This window comes from Vitis riparia, chromosome 12 (assembly GCF_004353265.1).
Source record: "Vitis riparia cultivar Riparia Gloire de Montpellier isolate 1030 chromosome 12, EGFV_Vit.rip_1.0, whole genome shotgun sequence".
NCBI classification, from domain to species: domain Eukaryota; kingdom Viridiplantae; phylum Streptophyta; class Magnoliopsida; order Vitales; family Vitaceae; genus Vitis; species Vitis riparia.
Window position 1 is genome coordinate 17,794,717 of NC_048442.1, and position 23,933 is coordinate 17,818,649.

The window sequence follows — 23,933 nt, forward strand, 5'->3', positions numbered from 1 at the left end:
TTTGTTGATTTTGTTCTACCAAATAGTTGTCTTAGTAATGGTTGATTAGATCATTTTATTTTCGCTTGCATGAAAAAATTGGTATTAGTTTGGATAAACTTTATATTTTATTATTTTAAAGTCCTAAAAACTTTTATATATAAAAGTAAAACATTTTGTAGGAGTGGTAATTTGTGTTGGTAGGTCATGTTCGTATCGTGTCTAAGCTTAGGTATTTTAATATATAACTCAACCCAAACCTGATATGAATAATAATCATGTCAAAAACATAAACTTAAATACTACTTAATAATTAAATTGGTAACAAGTTTAACAACCTATTTAACCTATTTAATAATTAGATTGAGTTAAGTTATCTATATGTCTATATGATTAATATTTTAATCAAATATATTTATGACTCAATTGATCTATTTATTTAAAAATAAATTTAAAATAAATTAAATATAAGTTAAATAGTTTTAAGATATAATTAAATTAATAGCAAGATTATTAAATGGAACAAATATATGTTATGCAAGTCAATCCAAAAATTACCTATTTATTAAATGGGTTTAACAAGTCAATACAAATTTGATCCAAACCAGTGAAAAATATGTTGGGTTCGTATTGTGTTAGTGAATCATATCAAACTTTGTCACCTATAATATTTTTGTATAAAAAGTATGTATTTAATTTATATAGTTAAAATTCACTTTTAAGAATTTTAAAATTTAAGGTCATGAAAAGATTTTATATTTCAATTTTTTTAGACTGTTTTTAAAATTGCTTTCCATAAACCTTTAAGAATTATTATATCTTTTATAAAAGTTACTATTTTTTAAAAAAAATTAAATTAGAGAAAACAGGTACCACATAGATTTGAACATGCTTTTCTTTTGTCTCCTAGATTGTCTAAACTGCCAATTGGAGCCCACAACCCTGTCAATATTTACAACATAGGATTCAAAACTGTCTTTCCTGTGTTTTCCTCCCATTTTCTCAACAATCAAACCGAGCCCGGTTTGTAACACAAATATGAAGTTATTGCATTCTAAAACTTTCTTTTAGTTCAATGTTTTTGCTTAATACTATGATTCTTTTTTTGGCTCTCTCTCTTTCCTTGGATTTGGCTCAATAAATCAGTCTTTGCAATCACACAATTCAAGGTGAGACCTCCTGCCCCCATCGACCACAAAACCTCTGATCATCAAGCTAGAGAAAGGGCAACTGCAATTGCACAAGGAGGTTGATTTCTATCTCTCCATACATACATACATATAGGATTAACTACACACTTGAGCTTTTTATCATTTGGTAAAAACCGAGTCTGATACCACTTGATCTTAATCCCTGTCGGTGATTTTTAAAACCAATTTTGTTTTCCAAAAGATAATATCAAAAATCCTTATAGGATTAACTACACTCCTGGGCTTTTTATAATAGGAGGGAACTAATTTCTTTTCATATAAGCTTGTTGATATGTTAGGTTTAGTTGACAATTTTGCTATATTTTTTATTGATTGGATGTGACACATTTCTTTATGTCTTATAACCTTTTATTCAACTTCGGACTATTTTAAGACTAACCTCAAACCATTTCAAAATCATTGTCTTTTTAGGTGTGTATGCATCTAAAGTTGATAAAACTTATGGAATAACTAAAATATGAAATTAGGATGAAAAGAAAGGAGAAAAACTCAAAATATTGCAAAAATAAAGAGATAATTAAGGGCAAGCATTCAAATGCCCAAGAGGGCATTTAAACGTCCTAAGAGGCAACCTTAGGCCCACAACCACTACCACCACCATGAACCACACCCACCCCCTCCCACCCCGTTATTCATGAGCATTCAAATATCTTGTTGATGATTTTTTTTTGTCACTCACATCATTTCTAATTTTAAAAACTCACCACAGCTAAATATGAACAAATTAACAACATATGATTTTAACTTAATAAAAAAATTTACATATTTTGACTTTTTTTATTTAACCAAAAAATAAATACCATCTAAGTTTCATTAAAAACATAAAAAAGAAATTTGTTTTACCTTTTGATAGTAATGACTAAAAAATAATTTAATTGAAAGAAGAAAGAGAAGCAAAAGAGAAAATATATCTAATTAAAAAAGGGTATATATGTATTATTTCCACCCATACAATATTGTTAAATAACTTATTTTTTAAATTTATGAAAATGTTAAATAAGGTTCTTTAGTCATTATATTTTTAAATATATATTAATTAAACTCATATCAAATAAAATGCATTTTAATATATTTTTTTGGTTGAAAAAGTAAAAAGTTGATCTCACTTTTTCAAATATTTTTATTCTATTTAACCTTACGCCAATTTTCAACTGTATAAACTTTTGGATAGTTTAACTGCTTGTGATCATTACTTCATTTCAGTTCATGGAGCTGCTGCTGCTTTGGCAATGGTGAAAAGCAAACTGCCATTATAATTGCAACAAATTTGTTCGTACACTGAACCGGATGATACTTGTCATAACACACTTGATTAACAATTATGCTTAATAAACAGTACGGTTTTCAATAAAATCATTTTCTTACTGTAATAGTGCAAGCAAGAAAAAGCAATGCCAAAGCTACTGACTTGTTTATGGTGGATGCGGGTATCCCATATTTTCCTTTCCCAAACAGGCCTTTAAGAAACGGCGAGAAGCATAGCACCACCCACACGCTACATATTATCTCCCCTATTCTTGATTCGATCCCGACATGATCAAATAGTCCTAACAAGGCTGTAACAAGTGCCATCAGGTGCACCAACAAAAGAGTAGTGGCCGGAACAAAAATCAGAGACCCATCAAAGGTGAACCGACCAGTATCCTTGTCACTGCCTTCACCAGGAGTAGTAGATTGGTCCTTTTTTGTAACTTCAAAGACGGTCTCCGATAACCCCAGGAGCTTTAGAATGACACTGAAAAATCCAAATAACCATGCAGTCACTGTGGTTATTCTCCCCATCCTCAAATTGTTCCAGCATGCTCGGATTGAAAACCCAGCTCCATAGTATTCAAATAGAGTGTAAAAATTGTAACTGACAAAGAGGGATATTGGTATCAACACAGCTGGCTCTTGGACCTGCGTCAATGATGATAAAACAAAGGTTGGTGAAGTACTACTACTAATGCTATGTATGCATTTAAGAGGAAAACAGAATGGTTTTAGTTTTGCTCACTTTTGGCAAGAAATGTGAGCCGGCCATGATGCAATATGCTGGTAAAGCAAGATAACACAGCTCGGGAATTGACCGTAAAGCCCATGAAGTAAGCCACACGTATGCAAGGCATTGGCGAAATTGGAGCTTTGCAGTGAAGGCGGCAATGAATGGGCTGTTCTTGCTGAACAGGATCTCAAGGAGGCCAGTGGCCCATCTCTTCTGTTGGGTAAGTGCAGCAGGCCCACCTGAGGGTGCGCACCCAAGAAATGCAGGAGGGTCAGGCCGGCATTCTGTGGATTTCCAACCTCTTGCATGTATCCTCATACCTGTGAGGACGTCTTCTGTTGTGGTTCCATATAACCAACCAATCTGAACATGGATAGCCACGTAATTACCAAGACATTTTAGGGTTATAGTAAGGTTACTGTAACGTTTAGTTCAGTTTCTTTTCAAAAATAAAAAATAAGTAAATCCTTATTCAATGAAAAAAATTAGAACTAAAGGGAAAAAGGAGACTTTGACTTTGAGGGTTCACAAAATCACCTCACTCCAAACCAAGGACCTGAAAGAAAGACAACCCACCTGAGACTTGCAGGTCGACTTGACTAACCGATCTACCCCTAAAAAGTCGAGCTCAACGACTCTTGTCCCATGCACCTTAAAGTCAATAAAGCATAACTAAAAGCCTAAAGCAGTGACAGAGGGAGAAGCCATATAAAGCCTACACGAAGCAAGAGGGGACCATCTTTAGCAATCTTTTAAACTTATATGGCTAAATTAATAATAATAATAAATAAATAAAAATAGGATAGTGCTAATCATTGCAACTTCAATGACCTTGTCTGTGGAAAAGATGTTGAGAATAGCATCTCAGCATGAGAAAAGAAGCCATGAATGGAGAATTTGCAAATGAGGAAGGAAATCCGAGCACAACCTAGACAAGTTAGATGCTATGCAGAACCAACTATCACAAATCCTTCACGAGCTGGAATGACAGCAGTAAGAACACCAACAACAAATAGAAAATATTCTAATTCGACAAGACGGCCTAATAAGCCAATTGCGTTGAAATTTAAACAATGTGTACCTATCAACCTAGAATTGTTGGTGTCGAGCCAACTGGATTCAAGTCCGTCCAGTTTTACTAGAGTTAGGTAGACTTCTTCCCTTGTTCGTACTTGTTGAAGAGTTCGTCCAACTTTACTAGAGTCAGACGGACTTCTTCCCTACACAGAAAGATGTTTGGACAAAAGCACACCCCTCTGAAACTTAAGTCAGATGAGGATAACCTTAACTATTTTTATGGGAGAGAATGAGCATGTGTACTTTATTCGTGCTTCTTGAGGGATATTTATATAGAGCTGATGGCACTGTCCTTATCTTGTAATGATGATTGCGTAGACTGTCAACGTTGTTATTACTGCGTGGACTAAACAATCACATCAAGTAAGGGTTGCTGATTGGTGCCATTTGCTGACTGTTGTACCAAAATCTTGGATCGTGTAGCTGACTGTTCATTTAGCTTGCCAATGTATGGGATTGTGTGTAACAATTAATTGACATTGAATTTTGGGTATAAATGGCGTCTAGTCCGATGCTCAAACATCAAACGGCTAGGTTGGTGCTCAAACATCAAGCGTGATTAACCACACATGTCAAAAATCTTAAGGACTTTACTGGATTGATTTGCCCTTCTGAAGGTCCAGCTAGCTTGGTCTGTCCATTTCATCTGGCATTGTGAGCCCGTCTGAAAGGTCAACCAGTTTGGTTTGTCCATTCTGTTTGGCATTATGGAAGAAGGAAAACTTCTCACTTCTGGTGCTAGACAGAGCTTAACTTGGTCTAGACGGAGTGATCCCAGACGGGTTATACATTTGCCCTGGTCGACCAAAGGGTCTTGAGTTTGGGAATGACACATGGAGAGGAGCCCCCCACAAAAATGACCAGGTTTTAGAGGGAAGTGTGATCAGCCACATGAAGGGTGCCTCGACAACCTGGACAACCATTCTTAAGGTTCAACCTGCCCAAAAACCAGAGGATCTTGAACGAAAATATGAAAAGTTGGCAACAGAAGTATAGCAAATCAAACTGCAAGCTAATTCACCCACCAAGGCCATTCGAAGCTAGGGAAATAAACTTAAATCCTTCCTTGCATTACATTTGTTCCAAGAAGAACCGTGCCCACTACGTCCCACCAAAATTCAACCTCTATGATGGAACCAGTGACACATATATCATTTCTAGTAACTAATGGCCCTTGTGGATGTTCGAGAGGGACTGCTCCACCGAGTCTTTCTGACCAGCTTGCATGGGTCATCCTTAACATGGTTCCATTAGCTTCCACTGCATTCCATAAACAGCTTCACGCAATCGTGTGACCAGTTTATGACCTAATATGCCTACAACGAGACGAAGTGTAGATTATCTGTTCAACCTGAAGCAAGCAACAGCGAAATCATTGCAATAATTCACCCAATAGTTCATCACTGAAATGGTCCAAGTGGAAAGCAATGACTAGCAGACGGTAATTGTTGCCTTCAGAAAGACTTTATAGCCTAGAAGCCTTCTACTGCAGCCACTGGCGAAAAGTGGGTTGACTACCATGGAGGAACTCTTAGCGAAAGCAAACCACTACGCCAACATGGAAGAAGAGCTAGGGGTCGTAGATAACAAAAGAAAGATCACACAAGTCAAACATACCTCAGATTGAGGAGTTGGACCTAAGAAAAAAAAAGGTTCAATAAAAATTCCCCCGCTAACTTCACCTTATCCGCGACCTGAGTAGAATTCACGACCTCACCTCAAGAATTGTTGGCTAAACTGAAAGGTGACCCGAACTTCTGATGGCCTCCAACGCCCGACTAGTCTTCCGAATAGCAAGATAAATCCAAGTATTTCCATTACTATCACATTTATGGACATCAAACAAATCATTGTAAGGCCCTACATCGATATCTCGAGAATATAGTGTAGTGCAAAGGATTACAACAATACGTAAAGAAACATGCACCACCACGACCAACCTTGGTTGAGGAAAAGGAACAAGATGAACTACCATCCCTCAGAATAGATGACAACCTGGCACCAACTATACATATTGTCGACACCTACAATAACAAGACCCAAAATCGATTTATTATGCATGTTGGCCAAAGAGTCGTCCAACAACAACACCATATTCAACCTACCACATTAGTGTGCTCGAGTATAATAGAGTTCAACAGGATATGGGATCCAGTGATAGAATTCATTGCCCAAAACCTTAGACACATGTCTCTCCCCCACAGTGACCCAAGTCCAAAGGATTCTAGTTGACACTAGGAGTTCCACCAACATCTTTTTCTATGGTTGCTCCTAATTAATGGACCAAGAGCATCAAAAAGTGGAACGAAGTTAGACCATTTTGGTTGGGTTCAATGGAAAAACCACCCAAGCATAGGACAACTAACCTTGGAGGTGGTGATCGAATCAACCAAAAACCTCAACCCACTTCCAAATCGAAATCTCTACTTCCCTGTACAACGCCATTCTAGGTCGACCCTGGATACATGCCACCCATGCGGTGACCTTGACCTAGCATCAAAAGATTAAGATGCAAACTCCAAAGAGAATACAGAAAGTATTCGGAAACCAGCTCACTGCTTGGCATTGCCATCTAACTATAATGTATGCAATACCTACAACTGTGAGACCACTACCCTTGGTAACTCCTGAAAAATAGCAATTAAAGAAATTCTTCCTCCCCGGCCAAGCCAAAAGAAGATCAAAAGCGATAGAAGGTAGCAAAGGCCACTTGGAAAATCGTGATATGAAAGCAAAGCAACAATGAAAAGTAATAGATAACGCTTTGCAGGAAAGACTAGAAGAGTGTTTACGAGCCTATGAGCACGTGTTTTCTTGGCAACCACAGGATATGCCAAGGGTAAATCCACAAGTCTATAGTCACTAGCTCAATGTCGAACCCCATCTTCCACCGATACAGCAAAAACAATGTCGTTTTGCACCATTTACAAATCAAATCATATGAGAAAAGTTCAAAAAAACTACTTGCCATCGAATCCATACGAGATGTCAAATACCCAACCTAGTTGGCCAATGTTGTGATCGTACCAAAGAACGGGAAATGGATGATGTGTGTAGATTACACTAACCTCAACAAGGCTTGTCCAAAAGACAGTTACTCACTACCTTGTATAGATCAGCTAGTGGATTTCATGTTGGGCACGAGGTATTGACCTTCTTAGATGCATACAATGGATACAACCAAATTCTCATGCACCTTGACAACGTGGGAAAAACTGTCTTCATTACGGAGCAAGGAACATATTGTTACAAGGTAATGCCTTTCAGCATAAAATGGCGTGAGTATTCTAGTAACAAATAGGAAGGGAGGTCGAGGTCTACATGGATGACTTGATGGTAAAAAGTAAAAGGGCTAATGATCATTCCCAACACCTAGCTGAAGTAATGGCCACTATACTCAAGCACGAGATATGGCTTAATCCAATTAAATGCATCTTTAAAGTTACCAGTGGAAAATTTTTAGGGCATTTGGAAACAAGGCAGGGCATTAAGGCAAACCTGGACCAAATCCATGCCATACACAACATGAAGATCCCAACTAGACAAAAGGAGGTACAAGAAGCCGAAAAAATAGTAGCCTTATCTCGTTTCATATCCCAATCATCCGACAAGTGTAAACCCATTTTTGTTTTGCTAAAAAAAGAAAAAAACTGCGGTAGGACATGAAATGTACTGAAGCCTTCAAACTACTGAAAAACACCTATCACACCCGTCAACCCTCTCAATGGCACAACCTTCATGAGAAATTATACATCGACCTAGAAATATCTAGGTGGGTCGTAAGTGTTATCTTGTTTCAAAACCAAAAAAGTAAAGAAAGACCAATCTACAATGTAAGCAAAGCATTGCTGAACACTAAGCTCAGTTATACCCAATTGGAATAGTTAACCCTGGCCTTATTAATTGCTACTCGAAAGCTTCAATCATACTTTCAAGCATTGTTGAACACTAAGCTCAGTTATACCCAATTGGAATAGTTAACCCTGGCCTTATTCGTTGCTACTCGAAAGCTTCAATTATACTTTCAAGTGCATACCATCATCGTATTAACTTCTTACCAATCAAAAACGTCCTCAGCAAACTTGACCCATTTGTGGAGTCAAGTGAGTACAACATGAGCTATAAACCACATACTACAATTAAAGAGCAAGTGTTAGTAGACTTTGTGGCTGAGTTCACAAAAGGAGTTAAACCAGAGACAAACCAAGGCCATAGGAGGTTTAGGTTCTCTATGTAGATCGGGCTTCAAACCAACATGGTGCAAGGATTGGAATCCACATGAAAACCCCATTCGGAAGTATAGACAAAAGCATTGTACTTGGATTCGAAGCATCCAAAAATGAAGCAAAGTATCAAGCCTTACTTCGTGGATTAGAAGTATCTCGACTTTTGGGATCCCGAAAAATCCAGGTATACTCGGAACTCCAAACTTATGGTATGTCAGGTTCTGTCTCAATATGAGGCCAAAGATGATCGAATGGGAACCTATCTGTCTAGAGTCGATGAAATCAAACAAACCTTCAACAAATTCAATATTGAACAAATTCCGTGGGAGAAAAATGTGATCGCTGACCTATTGGCTAACCTAGCAATACATCTTAGGGTGGACAAGCAGCAAAGTGTTAGCTTGGAATATCAAAAGCAACCAAGCATATACATATGCGAATTGAGTGTAAACTGCAGTAACTCTGAGTTTAAGCCTTGCAATATACAATCATCGATAAATAGTTATATTTACATTCCACACAAGGTCCCTACCTCCAATGTTTATCGCATCTTGAATCCCAGTATTTCCTAGCAGAAATACATCAAGGGTAATGTGGAAATCACTATGGAAAAAGAATGTTGACGCACCAAGCCCTTAGTCTAGGATACTATTGGCCTTACGTGCAAAAATATGTGATGCAATTTGTCTAGGCTTGAGAGAGGTGTCAAAGGTATGCCCTTCAGCAACACCTACCACCATAGAAATATTACCCGACTAGTACAACTTGGCCTTTTGTTCATTAGGGGTTAGACTTGATTGGGTCATTACCTATATCAATAGCTCAACGACACTACCTCCTAGTTGCCACTAACTATTTCATAAAATGGATTGAAGTAGAACCATTATCTCAAATAAGAGAGAAAAACATCCACACTTTCCTCAAGAAGAACATCATTTGTCGGTTCAGCATTCCACAAGAGATCACTATCAATAATAGAATGTAGTTTAAATCCTTAAAGTTTAGGATTTATGCCAAGAATTGGGTATCCAGCATCATTTATCAACTCTAGCTTACCCCCAAGGTAATGGACATGTAGAAATTAGTAACAGAAAAATACTAGCAGCACTCAAAAAATGTTTGGAAATATCTAAAGCCAAATGGGTCGAAGAGCCACCGGCAATCCTACGGGCATACCGGGCCACACCTCACATCATGACAACTAAGAAAACTCATACGAAGCGGAGGTTAGTACCAATTAATTATATTATGTATTATATTATGAAGGAAAAGACAACCAAAGGACTCTGGTCGAAACCACCACCTTCCTGGAGGAAGGCATGAGAAGGTGGTCATTCAAATAGTTGCATATACCAACAGCAACTGTTAAGAGTATACAACCAAAAAGTCCAACATCAACCCATATAAAAGGGAAGATCTGGTACTCTGAGCTATACATGATCCAAATAGACATGCGGATGAAGGCAAGTTTGTGCCAACTTAGGAAAGCCCCTTCAGGTTATCAAAATGTCTCGAAGTGAAGCATGTTGGCTAGTACAACCAGATGGGACACCCCTACCTAAACCATGGAACCAGATACACCTTAAAAGGTACTATGCATAATTGTATTATGTATTAAATAAATTTGGTTCGCTTTAACTTAAATGTGCAATGTAAGAATGGGAAAAATTGGGTAAGCAACCTCCAGGAAAACTTAAATACAAGCAAGCATATAAGCCGCAGCACCATAAAATAGCCAAAAATAAAATAAAAAGGCTTAAATGGTCATTATATAAAGCTTCGACTGTATTTTCAAACCCTTGTTGATTGTACCTGCCCCTAGTAGGACCATACCATAGTTCAACCCTACCTCTTGGTAAGAGGTGAGGGCATTCTACCTACAACACATAATCATCTATTTCCCAAACTTACTCAACAACACATATAATTGCCAAAAGAAAATTTCATTCTTAGCATATCGTTCACTACGAAGGAAATATCTCATATAGTTTGAAACAGGGCAAACATTTCCAAAACAAAAACAAAGAGGAGAAAGAGGGTTAGGACAAAGTGTTTTCAGGTTTCCAACGGTAAAGCAATTTCAAGTTTAAAAGAATCTTTCTCCAACAAAAGCCCAGACTCCTTTGAAGAAGTATTAATGTCAATCTCCAAGGTTTCACACTTGAATTGAGAAGAGTTAGTGACTAAGGAAACAGAAGGAGTAGCATTCTTCGTTGCCTCATCTTCCTTCAATCTAAAAACCTCAATAACTACCTCATGAACAACACCCAAGCTCTTTGCAACTACCTTGCCTTTTTCTTGGCTCATCGTGATGTCCACCAGCCAACCTAAGCTCCTTGAAACACCAAAATCCTTACGATCAATAAGATTTCAAAAAAAAAAAAAAAAAAAAGTTCACCTCTAAATCCAATTTAGTAAGACCACCATTCGTACCCAGAAAATGATCATCCATAAGGAACTGGTCGGAAGACCCGTCAGATTTACTACCAAAATCAAACTCAAGAGGGTCAAAAGACTCAATTCCAAGCTTCAAATACTCTAACCAAGAACGTACCCCTCATTCTGGTTCTGCTTATCACGGGCCAACAAGTCACTAGTAAGTTGCATATAAACTTCGTCACAAACTTTTTCTTTCTCTTTGTCTCAGTTTTCTTGCAAGTGGAATAGGTCCAATTCGCACATCATCTTGGCTCATCTAATCTCCTCCAAAAGATTGCTCAAGTCATCTTTTTCTTTAGAAAGTGACTTCTAGCAAGACTCCAAGTCCCTAAAACAAACCCTAAGAGACAAAATCTCTTGCTGGAAATTGGTGATAATGTTCCACTCAACCTCCAACTTGGATTTAACATGACCAACTCTTTTGAGATGACCTCCACTTGGGAGGACATACTCTCACTTGGTCCCTCAACCCGACCTAGTTTAGTCGAGACGAATTAAGATGTTGACAAATAACCAGGTTGAACTATAAGGCCTACATGGATGAGGAAAACACATAAAACAGAAACTATAAGCCAACTCAATGACCCACATGGAACATAAAAACATAGGGAAAAGGAAACGAAAACTTCAATTCGCACCCAATAGCTCAGCCTAATTGATTTATCTACCACCTCAGGATTAGAAAAACCCGAAATAAATTTGGCATCACTAGGAAGAGTTGACCACTTAGCTAGCTCAACCACCGAAAGTAAATCCCCACCAACAAAAAGCATCTCAAACTCATAATCTTTTCCCCTTTAGAACTTAGGTTAGGAAGGGTTCCTAATGAAGAGATTTGAGAAAAGAAAAGAAAATACATTGATTTTAATGTGGTTCGGTAGAATGCCTACGTCCATGGGAACAGGGAAGAAGACTTCCACTATATCAAAATTAAGGTTACATAAAAGGGTATTTATACTAACCCTTAGGTATTGAAATTCCAAAAATACCCCCGAACCATACACTACACTCCACTCCAACATTTGCCATTTTTTTTCTCTCCACATATGTTTTTCACTCAATATGAGCCATATACTATAATAGAGGACGACATGGCCACAACCTTCCTTATGTCCCTGACATCTGAAGTGTCTTTCTCCATTGCTCCACCTATCATTCTTGGAGCTTTAGATTTAGTAGAATCTTATGCATCTTCAAAACTTACAATGAGATCGATCGAAGTGGAGGAAAATGAAGGTCCCAAAAGAATGGGTTACCCTAACACTTGAATGAGCCTTGCTCCATCATTTGGGATTGTCAGTGACCCAACAGGCCCCTAGTGTTTGACCCAATGTTTTGAGACTTCCCATCCGAAGAAGATTGTTTCAACAAAGGTTGCTCACGCTTCCTCTTTATAGGATCAACTACTAAAAGATGTGTGGGGAGCAGGAATTTTTTTTTCCAAAGAAGTCACTCCTTCGGATTGATGAAAGAAAGGTTGGGGGTAGGAGAAATCAAACCCAAGGAGATGAAACCAGCATACAATTGGGTTGGCTTCAACAGAACCTTCTAGTCACGAAAGCAATGTCGATTTTGAACCACCAATGATCTCAGCTTGATAGGAATCACTAATCTCTAGAACCTCGGTATCCTCTATCACTGCAAGAAAAAGTAAAGGCAATGAGAATCTACAAAGAAGGAAAGTTTGAGTGTTTAGCTAGGTTGGCAATTCCAGAAAAAATTCCTAAGTGTCTCTTAACTCGGTTTTCCAATTCTTCTCCAAACTACTTGACCTTTAAATATTAAGACTTTACTAAGAGGTCGAGGTATGTAGTCGCATGTGTGTTGAATGAATTTAATCAATCCTATTTTTCAATATGTTGGTTGAACTACTTGACCTTTGAAGATTAAGACTTTGCTAAGAGGTTGAGGTATATAACTGAGCGTGTGTTGAATGAATTTTAATCAACACTATTTTTCAATATGTTGATTGCTTTGAATTATTTTAAAAAGTGTTAGGGAAGTTGGGAAAAATAATTTTTGATAAAAGTAGTAAGTTCCCCTATTTCCAGATCGATCTAGGCGTAGGGGTAAATCAATCCAACTAACATATTTTTGAGATCAAATTTCAACCATCGGATTAAGGGTTTCTTTTGCTTTTTAAATATAAATTTCTCTCATTTGTAGTTAAGAGAGATTGCAGCAATCATGAAAGAGAGCGCCTCATTCCTTACCATTTTTGAGGTTGTTTGCATATTAAGAAAATCCCATCCAAGTTTTCCAAGAAAATATTTAAATGGATTTTCTGAAAAGAAAAATGGGTTGATTCCTTAAGCATTCATCTCTCATTATTTGAGTTTGTGTAAAAACTCATTTTCTTCTTGTGTGGATTCAAGAACAGGCCAAGATCGAGCTTGGTGTGGACTCCAAGTGTGTTTCTGAAGAAGAATGTGAGAAGCTAAAAGTAAAAGGTACTAGTTAAATGTTTCGGGAAGGGATTGGTTGGTTTGAGGTAGGTAAAACCTTGTATTCAGTTTTTATTCTTTATAGTGGATGTTTTCGATCAGTTATAGGCCCATGGTTTTTTATCTCTTCAAAGGTTTTCCACGTTAAAATCTGGTGTCAGTTGTCTCTTTCTCTCATTCTACTCTTTGATTTATTTTCAGCTTTTGATATCATTGGTTACTTGGGCATATATGTTAAATGGAAGATATCTGAGCTGAAATAAGTGTGATTATCCATGGAATATCTTCAATAATTTTTTTGTTCATTTTAGTTAATGATATCTTGTAGTAAACTGAAATGAGTTAAGGAGATAATTGTTCTTTTGAATTAATTTTGAGGAGTGTTGAAGCATTTGCATGTTAATTGCATTTATAAATTATTAGGCGAGTGTTAGTGCATATATACTTGTTTATGGATTTTATGTTTTATTGAAAAGTTGTTGGAAGAAAAGTTTATCGATATTGAAAAATTCTAAGATTAGGTAATCTTTGTTGGGACATTTTTTTTTATAGTTCAACAACACCTATTCAACCCTCCCTTTAGGTGTAGTCCATTATTAAGATTTACCTCAGAAAGAAAAGAGGAAAACCAAAACTAAAAACTAATGTGACATGTCATGTGTACTGTGAACCCTAGGAAGGTCATCGGGTTCAAAAGGTCCAAACTTTCATTTAGCCAAAATGGCAACAATACCACAATTCAGGTCTTTATAGGTCGAGGGTGCCCCAGTGATGAAGCCAGTTACACCTAAGCAAGCAAACAAGTACCATTCATGAGGAATGTTAGACTACTTCATAGTATTACATAACATCCCTCACTGAAATATTCAAACCCCTTAAGTAATCTAACACGATCATTGACATTATCAAACGAACGATGTTAATATATAGTTGGTTTTAGGCAAGTCGAAGATGACACACTAAGCTTCTAAACAATGGAAGAAGTGGAAGTCAAAGCCTCCAAGTAGCTTTTGGGCAAGAACATCTCACCTTCAACTAGACTCCCTTTGGCCAGGATTACATCCCCATCATCCATGAAGCAAAGTCCCACTAACAGTAGGATATTAAACTTAGCATGAAACTATTCAATCGACCCAGAGGCATTCATCCTTTTTTATTTCTTCAACAGGAAAATATATAAGAAGAAGAAGAAGAAAACCATAAATGGGAGATATAATACTTATCGACTTTTGAAGGAAGAAATAATAATTAGCGTAGGATTTGAAGAGAAAACCTTCAATTGAGGAAAGGCTAAGGATGCGGCACGTGGACAAATCTCAACCATCAAACATGAGATTAGTGGAAGAAACTGCCTCAAAACGGAGGAAACCAAAATGGGTATACCGCCATTGAAAATTGCACTAGCACTGCCTAAACATCATTAGCACACAACCCAAAAAGAAAAGGCTCTAACCTCTTCCAAGAAAGAAAAACTCAAGGCTGGGAGGGGGGAAGGGGGATACTGAAGGTGCACAAAATCACCTCACCCCAAAGCAAGGACCAAAAAGGAAGACAACCCACCTCGGACCTGTAGGTTGACCTAACTAACCAACCTACCCCTAAAAAGTTGAGCTCAACGACCCTTTATCACCATGCGTCTTAAAGTCCATAAAGCAGAACCAAAGCGTGAAGCAGTGACAGAGGGAGAGGATATATAAAGCCTATGCCATGAAGCAAGAGGGGATCATCTTTAGCAATCTTGTAAACCTACAGCTAAATTAATCAAATAACAGGGAAGTGCTAATCATTGCAACTTCAGATTTTATTTGAGGTACGTGCTATTCTTGTTGTTCTAAATATTTGCAGCTCACCTTTGTACCCCAGCTAGTTCCATACTCGTAGCTGCAAGTTGCAACTTCTTGTGCTGCCTCAACCCGATTCAAAAGATCGTATGGACAATGCGAAATCCCGCTCAACCCGGATAAGATCCTTGCAGCTGTTGTGGTGAATTCCTTTGAATTTCCGAATGTTTTTTGTATTCTCTTATCAGTTAATTTTCCTACCAAGAAGTAGAAAATTGTAATGCTTAGTTTCATATAACATTTTAAAACCCCCCTAAGAAAATTAGAATGATACATAAGACAAATAAATTGACTGCATACCACTTCTTCCTTTGATCTCCATCCTGCCATCTGGCCATAACCCATAGATAACTTTTCTTCTATGAAAACATCCCGTTCCAGTGTACGTAGGTCCTTGAAGCCCTACTATCCCACTTCCCAGATACTGATTCAACAAACATATCAATTAATGAAAAATAAATAAAAGAGGCTTCTACTACGTGTGCTCTATAGTATGGAAGAGATCACTCTTCGCTATTGAAATTTGGCATACCTTATACAAAACTACTAGCTGATTTCCAAATGGGTCGTCCTTTAGTCCATCATAGAAGCATTGTGGAGACTGAACAAACCCGCAGTCCTGTTCATTCTTGGAACCGAGGAGCAAACACATTGCATGATGAAAAATCAGTGGATTGTTGGCGTACATATCGCAGTCTACGTTCAGCATGAAAGGAGCATTTGTCATAGCTCCAGAGACTCTGGTCTGTTTATCAAGAAACAATCAGAAGAAGAGGGAAATCAGTAATTATATTAATTCAAGGGAGCTTCCTTACCAGAACATTCATGGCACCGGCTTTGTAATGGTGTGGATGCTTGGGATCCTTCTCTCTGGATAGATAGACTAGATGCGGCAGTCCATCAGAGCGGCTCTCCTTGTTCTCCAATATAACCTACAAAGTCTCATCCGTGGTTATAGAAATGTTGTCAAATACTTCCTTCACCACAACTCCCTAGCTCTCTCATGTCGTAACCGAATAGTTATAGCTTAAATAAAGCTCATGGCAAGCTTGTTGAATTTAGTATCGTATTGAACTTTTAATCTAACCATACCATTGAACGTAAATATAAAGAAATATAATTTAAATACAATAAAGTACAAGAACAAAGAAATAGAGTATAAATCAAAATACAAATAAATAAAACTTTTTTTTAATGGCATGACTATTTTTTATTAATTAAAGAAAGTTATTTTTTTTTTATAATATAGAAAAAGACAAAAACAAATAGTTTTATACTATCGTTTTAATCTCTTATGATTAGCTTTAAGTGATCATTTGTTCTATATCGATTGCAACCTATTTGAGATTGTTTGTTTCTTTTTATCTTTTTATTAATTAAAGAAAGTTATTTTTTTTTATATAATATAGAAAAAGACAAAAACAAATAGTTTTATACTATCATTCTAATCTCCTATGATTAGCTTTAAGTGGTCCTTTGTTCTATACCAATTCCGACCCATTCGAGATTGTTTGTTTTTTTTAATCTCTACCTACAAAATAAAGTTGAAGCTAAAGTTATAATTTTTAAAAAGTAATATCGATATCATAAGATTTGTATTAAACATAAAATGACTTTTTGTGTAAGGTTTTATAAGAAATAAGATTTTCATGACTTTTATATTAAGCTTTTTCTTAGACCATAAGTATAAAATTAATCAGACATAAAATCTTTTATTGAACTTAAAAAATTTGTTTTTTAGCTTATGAGAAAGCAATCCAAATAGACCTAATAACGGTAATATCTTTAAACATACCTTGATTATAGTTGGATGGCTCCCCTTTTTTATATTTGAAAAAGCGACAAAATCTGCAGTACTAAACTCATATGATATTGACTTCAGGGTTGTGTCTTCAATTCTTCGACTAAGCTCTTCATATTCGTCCTACAGAGGGATGAAGAAAAAGAAAATTAGACACATAACTTGAACACGAACTTGCTTGCTAGTGGATTTTTATTTTTATTTTTTTCTTTAAAGGAGATTTTATATATAAAAAGGACAAAAAAAGAAAGATAGTCAATAAATTGGAGAAGAAATTCTAGATTCAGGATCATCTGCATTCTAATCATTGTTATTAAATAAATAAATAATTGCACCAAGTTGAACTAAAATAATTAAGGACCACTTATGGTTCCTACTAAGAATAGTGCGCGTACCATTATCTTTCTGTATTCTTGTAGGAACTCCGTTGAATTATCATGGGATGGTAACAACTCTCTGGAGAAGTATCTAAAGGGAGCTCTAGTTTGAATACCATACTTCTTACAAAAAGGAACCCAAAGCTTAGCAAACTTGGATGCTTCAAGGAGAGCGTAGAAGGTGAGAGGGGAAGCCCCATCATCGGACACATAGCAAGAAAGCTTGTTAGCTGGATAGTCAACTGCCAGCAAGGAGAGGACAGTGTTTACAGTGATGATAGGGGGTTCCAGCATGGGGTCTGCAGTTGTCACAAACATGTCCACTGGAGGAAGCTCATCAACTCTGTTCAGAAAATCATAAGTATAGTCATATATAAATTTTGAAGGCAGAAAAAAACACCAAAGCACATGAAGCGTTTTACTAAGAGCATTATTGGATACCGATAACATTGTAGAAGACGTTCAGGGTTTGTTTTGTAGGACACAGGGTTCCATTTGGAGCTGAAGTTAAGAATCCAAATAAAGGTGAACCATGACTCACAGAGGAAGGCGACGAGCCAAGTGAAGCCATTGTTTTTGAGGGAAAGGAGACGATAAGCAAGGAGAGAGAGAAGAAGGAAGAAGATGGTGAGGTCCAAGGCTCTATGGAGTGTGTTTTTCTGGGGAATTTTTTCATAGAGAGGTGAAGGGATTGGTTTGGCCATTGGAAAATGGAGGAGGATACTTGTTGGACAGATGGTGTATGTAATTTGTGGAGATGTTATTGGACTTAATAGTTGCGCTGGCCATTCCTTGCAAAGCAAACCTAACAGTAATGTCTCCTCTTGTTTCTTGACTTTTTTCTCATTGGACATACAAGTATAGCCTACACATATATTACTGCTACAATATAAATGTTTTGTCTGATTACAAGAATTTATTCAACACGTATTCATTATTTGTGCCATTTGGAGTTTTCTGGGGACAGTCGACAAAATATGATTATTAATATTACTATTAACTTCATATATTTGAAGGTCACATGGGCTGCTATGTGTATGATATATGAAATTCAGGGCTTATTCTTTCCTTCAAACTAGCCACTTCTTGGAAGGCAACCCCATCAATCGGTTTTCCTTCATGATTTTTTTCATTGAACACGTATGGCCTGCACAAGAATATTACTATTATTACTACTACAATATAATTGTATCTTGTCTGATGCACATGGATTTTATTCAACATACACTGCATGGTTTGGGAGATTTCTCTCTACCACTGAAAAAATAATGTTTCTGATAATGTTATATAGTTGAAGGTCCTGTGGTAACACAACGACTCAATAGTATTATTTGAAGTGCAAAATAACTTAAAATTTGTTTGGGAGTGACTTGGATAGATCAAGTAGATGTAATTTCCTTTTTAAAATTAGTGTTTGACTAAGTTTAAAAGATTATTGGGAAACTTTTGTTTTGACGAGGTCATTTGGGAAATATATGGTTTTCGAGACCAATTTTATGAAATCTGAAAACCAACTTTTAATATAGAAAGTTATATATTTTTCATGCACTCTGAATCGACTACATATATGAAATTCAGGGCTTATTCTTTCCTTCAAGCGGTTTTCCTTTTGATTTTTTTCATTGGACGCATATGGCCTACACAAGAATATTACTATTATTACTACTACAATATAATTGTGTCTTGTCTTATGCACATGGATTTTATTCAACATACACTGCATATTTTGGGAGATTTCTCTCTACCACCGAAAAAATAATGTTTCTGATAATGTTATATATTTGAAGGTCCTGTGGTAACACAACGACTCAATAGTATTATTTGAAGTGCAAAATAACTTGAAGTTTGTTTGGGAGTGACTCAGATGGATCAAGTAGACGTAATTTCCTTTATAAAAATAAGTGTTTGACTAAGTTTAAAAGATTATTTTCAGTTAAAAATCTAGAGAAGACTTAATTGATGTTTCTTCTAAAAATCACTTTTTATTATATAAATTGCCAAAATACCATTGAAGACTTTTTTTTCATTTATTTTCAAATACTAAAGATCTTATTAGGAATGTTTTCAAAAATAATTTTCAAAAACCATTTTTGAGATTGGTTTTCAAAACCAGGCTTTGATGTTATTTTAAACAAAAGTTTATCTAGAAACTTAGAATATTCTAATAGTGTTTTTTATGTTTCCAAATATTTTATTAAAAAAATAATTCTTCATATTTGCATAATTCTTTTTTTAAAATAATCTCGAGAAAATAAGTTAAAACAACTTAAAATAATTAAAATATGTTTTCAAAAAACACCTTTTTTTTTCATAACAAGTTTTCAAAAGACTTTTTTTTGTCAAAAAAATTATCAAATATGTTTTCAAGTTTGAAAAACAATTTTTTATTTTTAAAAACAGTTCTCAAATAGACTCTAAGTTTCCCTAATAGTAATTTTTTTATACAAGTTTTACTAATAAAATCACCATGCGTCTTAAAGTCCATAAAGCAGAACCAAAGCCTGAAGCAGTGACAGAGGGAGAAGCTATATAAAGCCTATGCCATGAAGCAAGAGGGGATCATCTTTAGCAATCTTGTAAACTTACAGCTAAATTAATCAAATAACAGTGAAGTGCTAATCATTGCAACTTTAGATTTTATTTGAGGTACGTGCTATTCTTGTTGTTCTAAATATTTGCAGCTCACCTTTATACCCCAGCTAGTTCCATACTCGTAGCTGCAAGTTGCAACTTCTTGTGCTGCCTCAACCCGATTCAAAAGATCGTATGGACAATGCGAAATCCCGCTCAACCCGGATAAGATCCTTGCAGCTGTTGTGGTGAATTCCTTTGAATTTCCGAATGTTTTTTGTATTCTCTCATCAGTTAATTTTCCTACCAAGAAGTAGAAAATTGTAATGCTTAGTTTCATATAACATTTTAAGATCCCCCTAAGAAAATTAGAATGATACATAAGACAAATAAATTGACTGCATACCACTTCTTCCTTTGATCTCCATCCTGCCATCTGGCCATAACCCATAGATAACTTTTCTTCTATGAAAACATCCCGTTCCAGTGTACGTAGGTCCTTGAAGCCCTACTATCCCACTTCCCAGATACTGATTCAACAAACATATCAATTAATGAAAAATAAATAAAAGAGGCTTCTACTACGTGTGCTCTATAGTATGGAAGAGATCACTCTTCGCTATTGAAATTTGGCATACCTTATACAAAACTACTAGCTGATTTCCAAATGGGTCGTCCTTTAGTCCATCATAGAAGCATTGTGGAGACTGAACAAACCCGCAGTCCTGTTCATTCTTGGAACCGAGGAGCAAACACATTGCATGATGAAAAATCAGTGGATTGTTGGCGTACATATCGCAGTCTACGTTCAGCATGAAAGGAGCATTTGTCATAGCTCCAGAGACTCTGGTCTGTTTATCAAGAAACAATCAGAAGAAGAGGGAAATCAGTAATTATATTAATTCAAGGGAGCTTCCTTACCAGAACATTCATGGCACCGGCTTTGTAATGGTGTGGATGCTTGGGATCCTTCTCTCTGGATAGATAGACTAGATGCGGCAGTCCATCAGAGCGGCTCTCCTTGTTCTCCAATATAACCTACAAAGTCTCATCCGTGGTTATAGAAATGTTGTCAAATACTTCCTTCACCACAACTCCCTAGCTCTCTCATGTCGTAACCGAATAGTTATAGCTTAAATAAAGCTCATGGCAAGCTTGTTGAATTTAGTATCGTATTGAACTTTTAATCTAACCATACCATTGAACGTAAATATAAAGAAATATAATTTAAATGCAATAAAGTACAAGAACAACCCATTAACCTATTTAATAATTAGTTTTCCTATTTAATAATTAGATTGAGTTAAGTTATCTATACGTCTATATGATTAATATTTCAATCAAATATATTTATGACTCAATTAATCTATTTATTTAAAAATAAATTTAAAATAAATCAAATATGAGTTAAATAGTTTTAAAATAGTATTAAATTAATAGCAAGATTATTAAATAGAACAAATTCATGTTATGCAAGTTAATCCAAAAATTACCTATTTATTAAATGGGTTTAACAAATCAATACGAATTTGATCCAAACCAATGAAAAATCTGTTGGGTTCGTATTGTATTAATGAATCGTATCAAACTTTGTCACCCATAATATTTTGTATAAAAAATATGTATTTAATTTATATAGTTAAAAATCACTTTTAAGAATTTTTAAATTTAAAGTCATAAAAAGATTTTATATTTCAATTTTTTTTAGACTGTTTTTAAAATCATTGCTTTCCATAAACCTTTAAGAATTATTATATCTTTTATAAAAGTTACTATTTTTTTTTTTTAATTTTAAAATAGAGAAAACAGGTACCACATAGATTTGAACATGCTTTTCTTTTGTCTCCTAGATTGTCTAAACTGCCAATTGGAGCCTACAACCCTGTTAATATTTACAACATGGGATTCAAAACTGTCTTTCCTGTGTTTTCCTCCCATTTTCTCAACAATCAAACCGAGCCCGGTTTGTAACACAAATATGAAGTTATTGCATTCTAAAACTTTCTTTTAGTTCAATGTTTTGGCTTAATACTATGATTTTTTTTTTTTTTGGCTCTCTCTCTTTCCTTGGATTTGGCTCAATAAATCAGTCTTTGCAATCACACAATTCAAGGTGAGACCTCCTGCCCCCATCGACCACAAAACCTCTGATCATCAAGCTAGAGAAAGGGCAAGAGACTCCACAAATAAAACAAACATTGGCCTTAAGAAGAAATGTTTTTGGGCACATATATTTCTAAGTTAGTATTGTTGCCTAAATTTTCTGTCTCCTTTTTACCATGAAAGTCACTAGTGCCTAAAATTCAAGGTCTAAGGTATCAAAATATTAATGCCATGTTTGGCTCTCACAAAAATTTGGGGAAAACTGAGAGGAAAAGAAAATAAAGAGGAAAAATAGAAGAAAAAATATATATATATCCTAAGTCAATAAATTATTTTTATATCTTATTTCATCCATAACTTGACACAAAAAACTTGTCAATGAAGCAATCAAATTAGGATTCTTGGGTATCTTTGAAAATAATTCAATTTTTTTTTATCAATCATATATATTAATGACTTGGGATGATGTTACATACATTTATTTTTCTCTCTCCCTACACTTGCTCTTTCTTTTTTATTTTTCTCAATAAAGAGCTAGGTGTGAAGAGAGGAACAATGGATGTGTCTACTAACCCTCAACCTAAATCAAATAGGAAAATAATTTTACATGTTTTACTCCTAGTCAATTATTATCATGCTTAGATAAAGCATTACCAAAATAGAATATCATTTCACATTTTGCAGGGTAGTGATTGTAGGGTTTCAAAGATGAACCACATGAAACAATATTCATTACACGATAATAACTATGGCAACTGCAATTGCACAAGGAGGTTGATTTCTATTTCTCCATACATACATATATACATACATACATATATATAGGATTAACTACACACCTAAGCTTTTTTATCAACGGTTAAAAATCAAGTCTGATACCACTTGATCTTAATCCTTGTTGGTGATTTTTAAAGCCAAATTTCTTTTCTAAAAGATAATATCAAAAATCCTTATAGGATTAACTACACACTTGACCTTTTTATCATAGGAGGGAACTAATTTCTTCCCACATGGGCTTGTTGATTTGTTAGATTTGTTAGATTTAGTTGGCAATTTTGTTATATTTTTTATCGATTGGATGTGACATATTTCTTTACGTCTTATAACCTTCTATTTAACTTCAGACTACTATAAGGCTAACCTCAAACCGTTTCAAAATCAATGGTTTTCTTAGGTGTGTATGCATCTAAAGTTGATAAAAACTTATGGAATGACTAAAATATGAAATTAGGATGAAAAGAATGGAGAAAAACTTGAAATGTTGCAAAAATAAAGAGATAATTAAGGGCATTTAAAATGGAGAAAAACTCAAAATATTGCAAAAAATAAAGAGATAATTAAGGGCAAGCATTCAAATGCCCTAGGGCATTTGCATGTCCTAAGAGGCAACCTTAGGTGTTAAAACCACCACCACACCCACCCCCTGCCGCCCGTCATTCATGAGCATTCAAATATCTTGATGATTTTTTTTGTCACTCACATCATTTCTAATTTTAAAAACTCACAACAACTAAATATGAACAAATTGACAATATATAGCTTTAACCAAATAAAAAAAAATCTAATTTGACTGTTTTTATTCAACCAAAAAATATACGCCACCTAAGTTTCATAAGAATTTAAAAATAAATTTGTTTTACCTTTTAGCTTTTGAAATTAGAGAAATTACTCATAATGACTAAAAAACAATTTAATTGAAAGAAGAAAGAGAAGCAAAAGAGAAAATATTTCTAATTAAAAAAAGGGTATATATGTATTGTTTCCACCTATACAATATTGTTAAATTACTTATTTTTTTAATTTATGAAAATGTTAAATAAGGTTCTTTAGTCATTATATTTTTAAAAATATATTAATTAAACTCATATCAAATAAATGCA

At 35.3% G+C, this 23,933-nt stretch overlaps 2 protein-coding genes across 2 annotated transcripts; both read right to left on the bottom strand.

Annotated features, from left to right (window-relative positions):
* Nucleotides 1–2,484: 2,484 nt before the first annotated feature.
* On the bottom strand, nt 2,485–18,149 carry LOC117926287 (cellulose synthase-like protein H1). The gene is made up of 9 exons (XM_034845373.1): nt 17,821–18,149; nt 17,398–17,722; nt 16,997–17,125; nt 16,017–16,133; nt 15,734–15,946; nt 15,502–15,625; nt 15,211–15,398; nt 3,187–3,537; nt 2,485–3,089 (listed from the first exon to the last, which is right to left on the bottom strand). The coding sequence occupies exons 1-9, from the start codon at nt 18,081–18,083 to the stop codon at nt 2,544–2,546; spliced, it is 2,256 nt and encodes a 751-aa protein (XP_034701264.1). The 5' UTR covers nt 18,084–18,149; the 3' UTR covers nt 2,485–2,543.
* Nucleotides 18,150–20,318: 2,169 nt separating this feature from the next.
* On the bottom strand, nt 20,319–21,001 carry LOC117926050 (cellulose synthase-like protein H1). Its single transcript, XM_034845136.1, has 3 exons — nt 20,872–21,001; nt 20,589–20,801; nt 20,319–20,480 (listed from the first exon to the last, which is right to left on the bottom strand). Exons 1-3 carry the CDS (start codon nt 20,881–20,883, stop codon nt 20,319–20,321), a joined length of 387 nt encoding a protein of 128 aa, XP_034701027.1. The 5' UTR covers nt 20,884–21,001.
* Between the last annotated feature and the right edge of the window lie 2,932 nt (nt 21,002–23,933).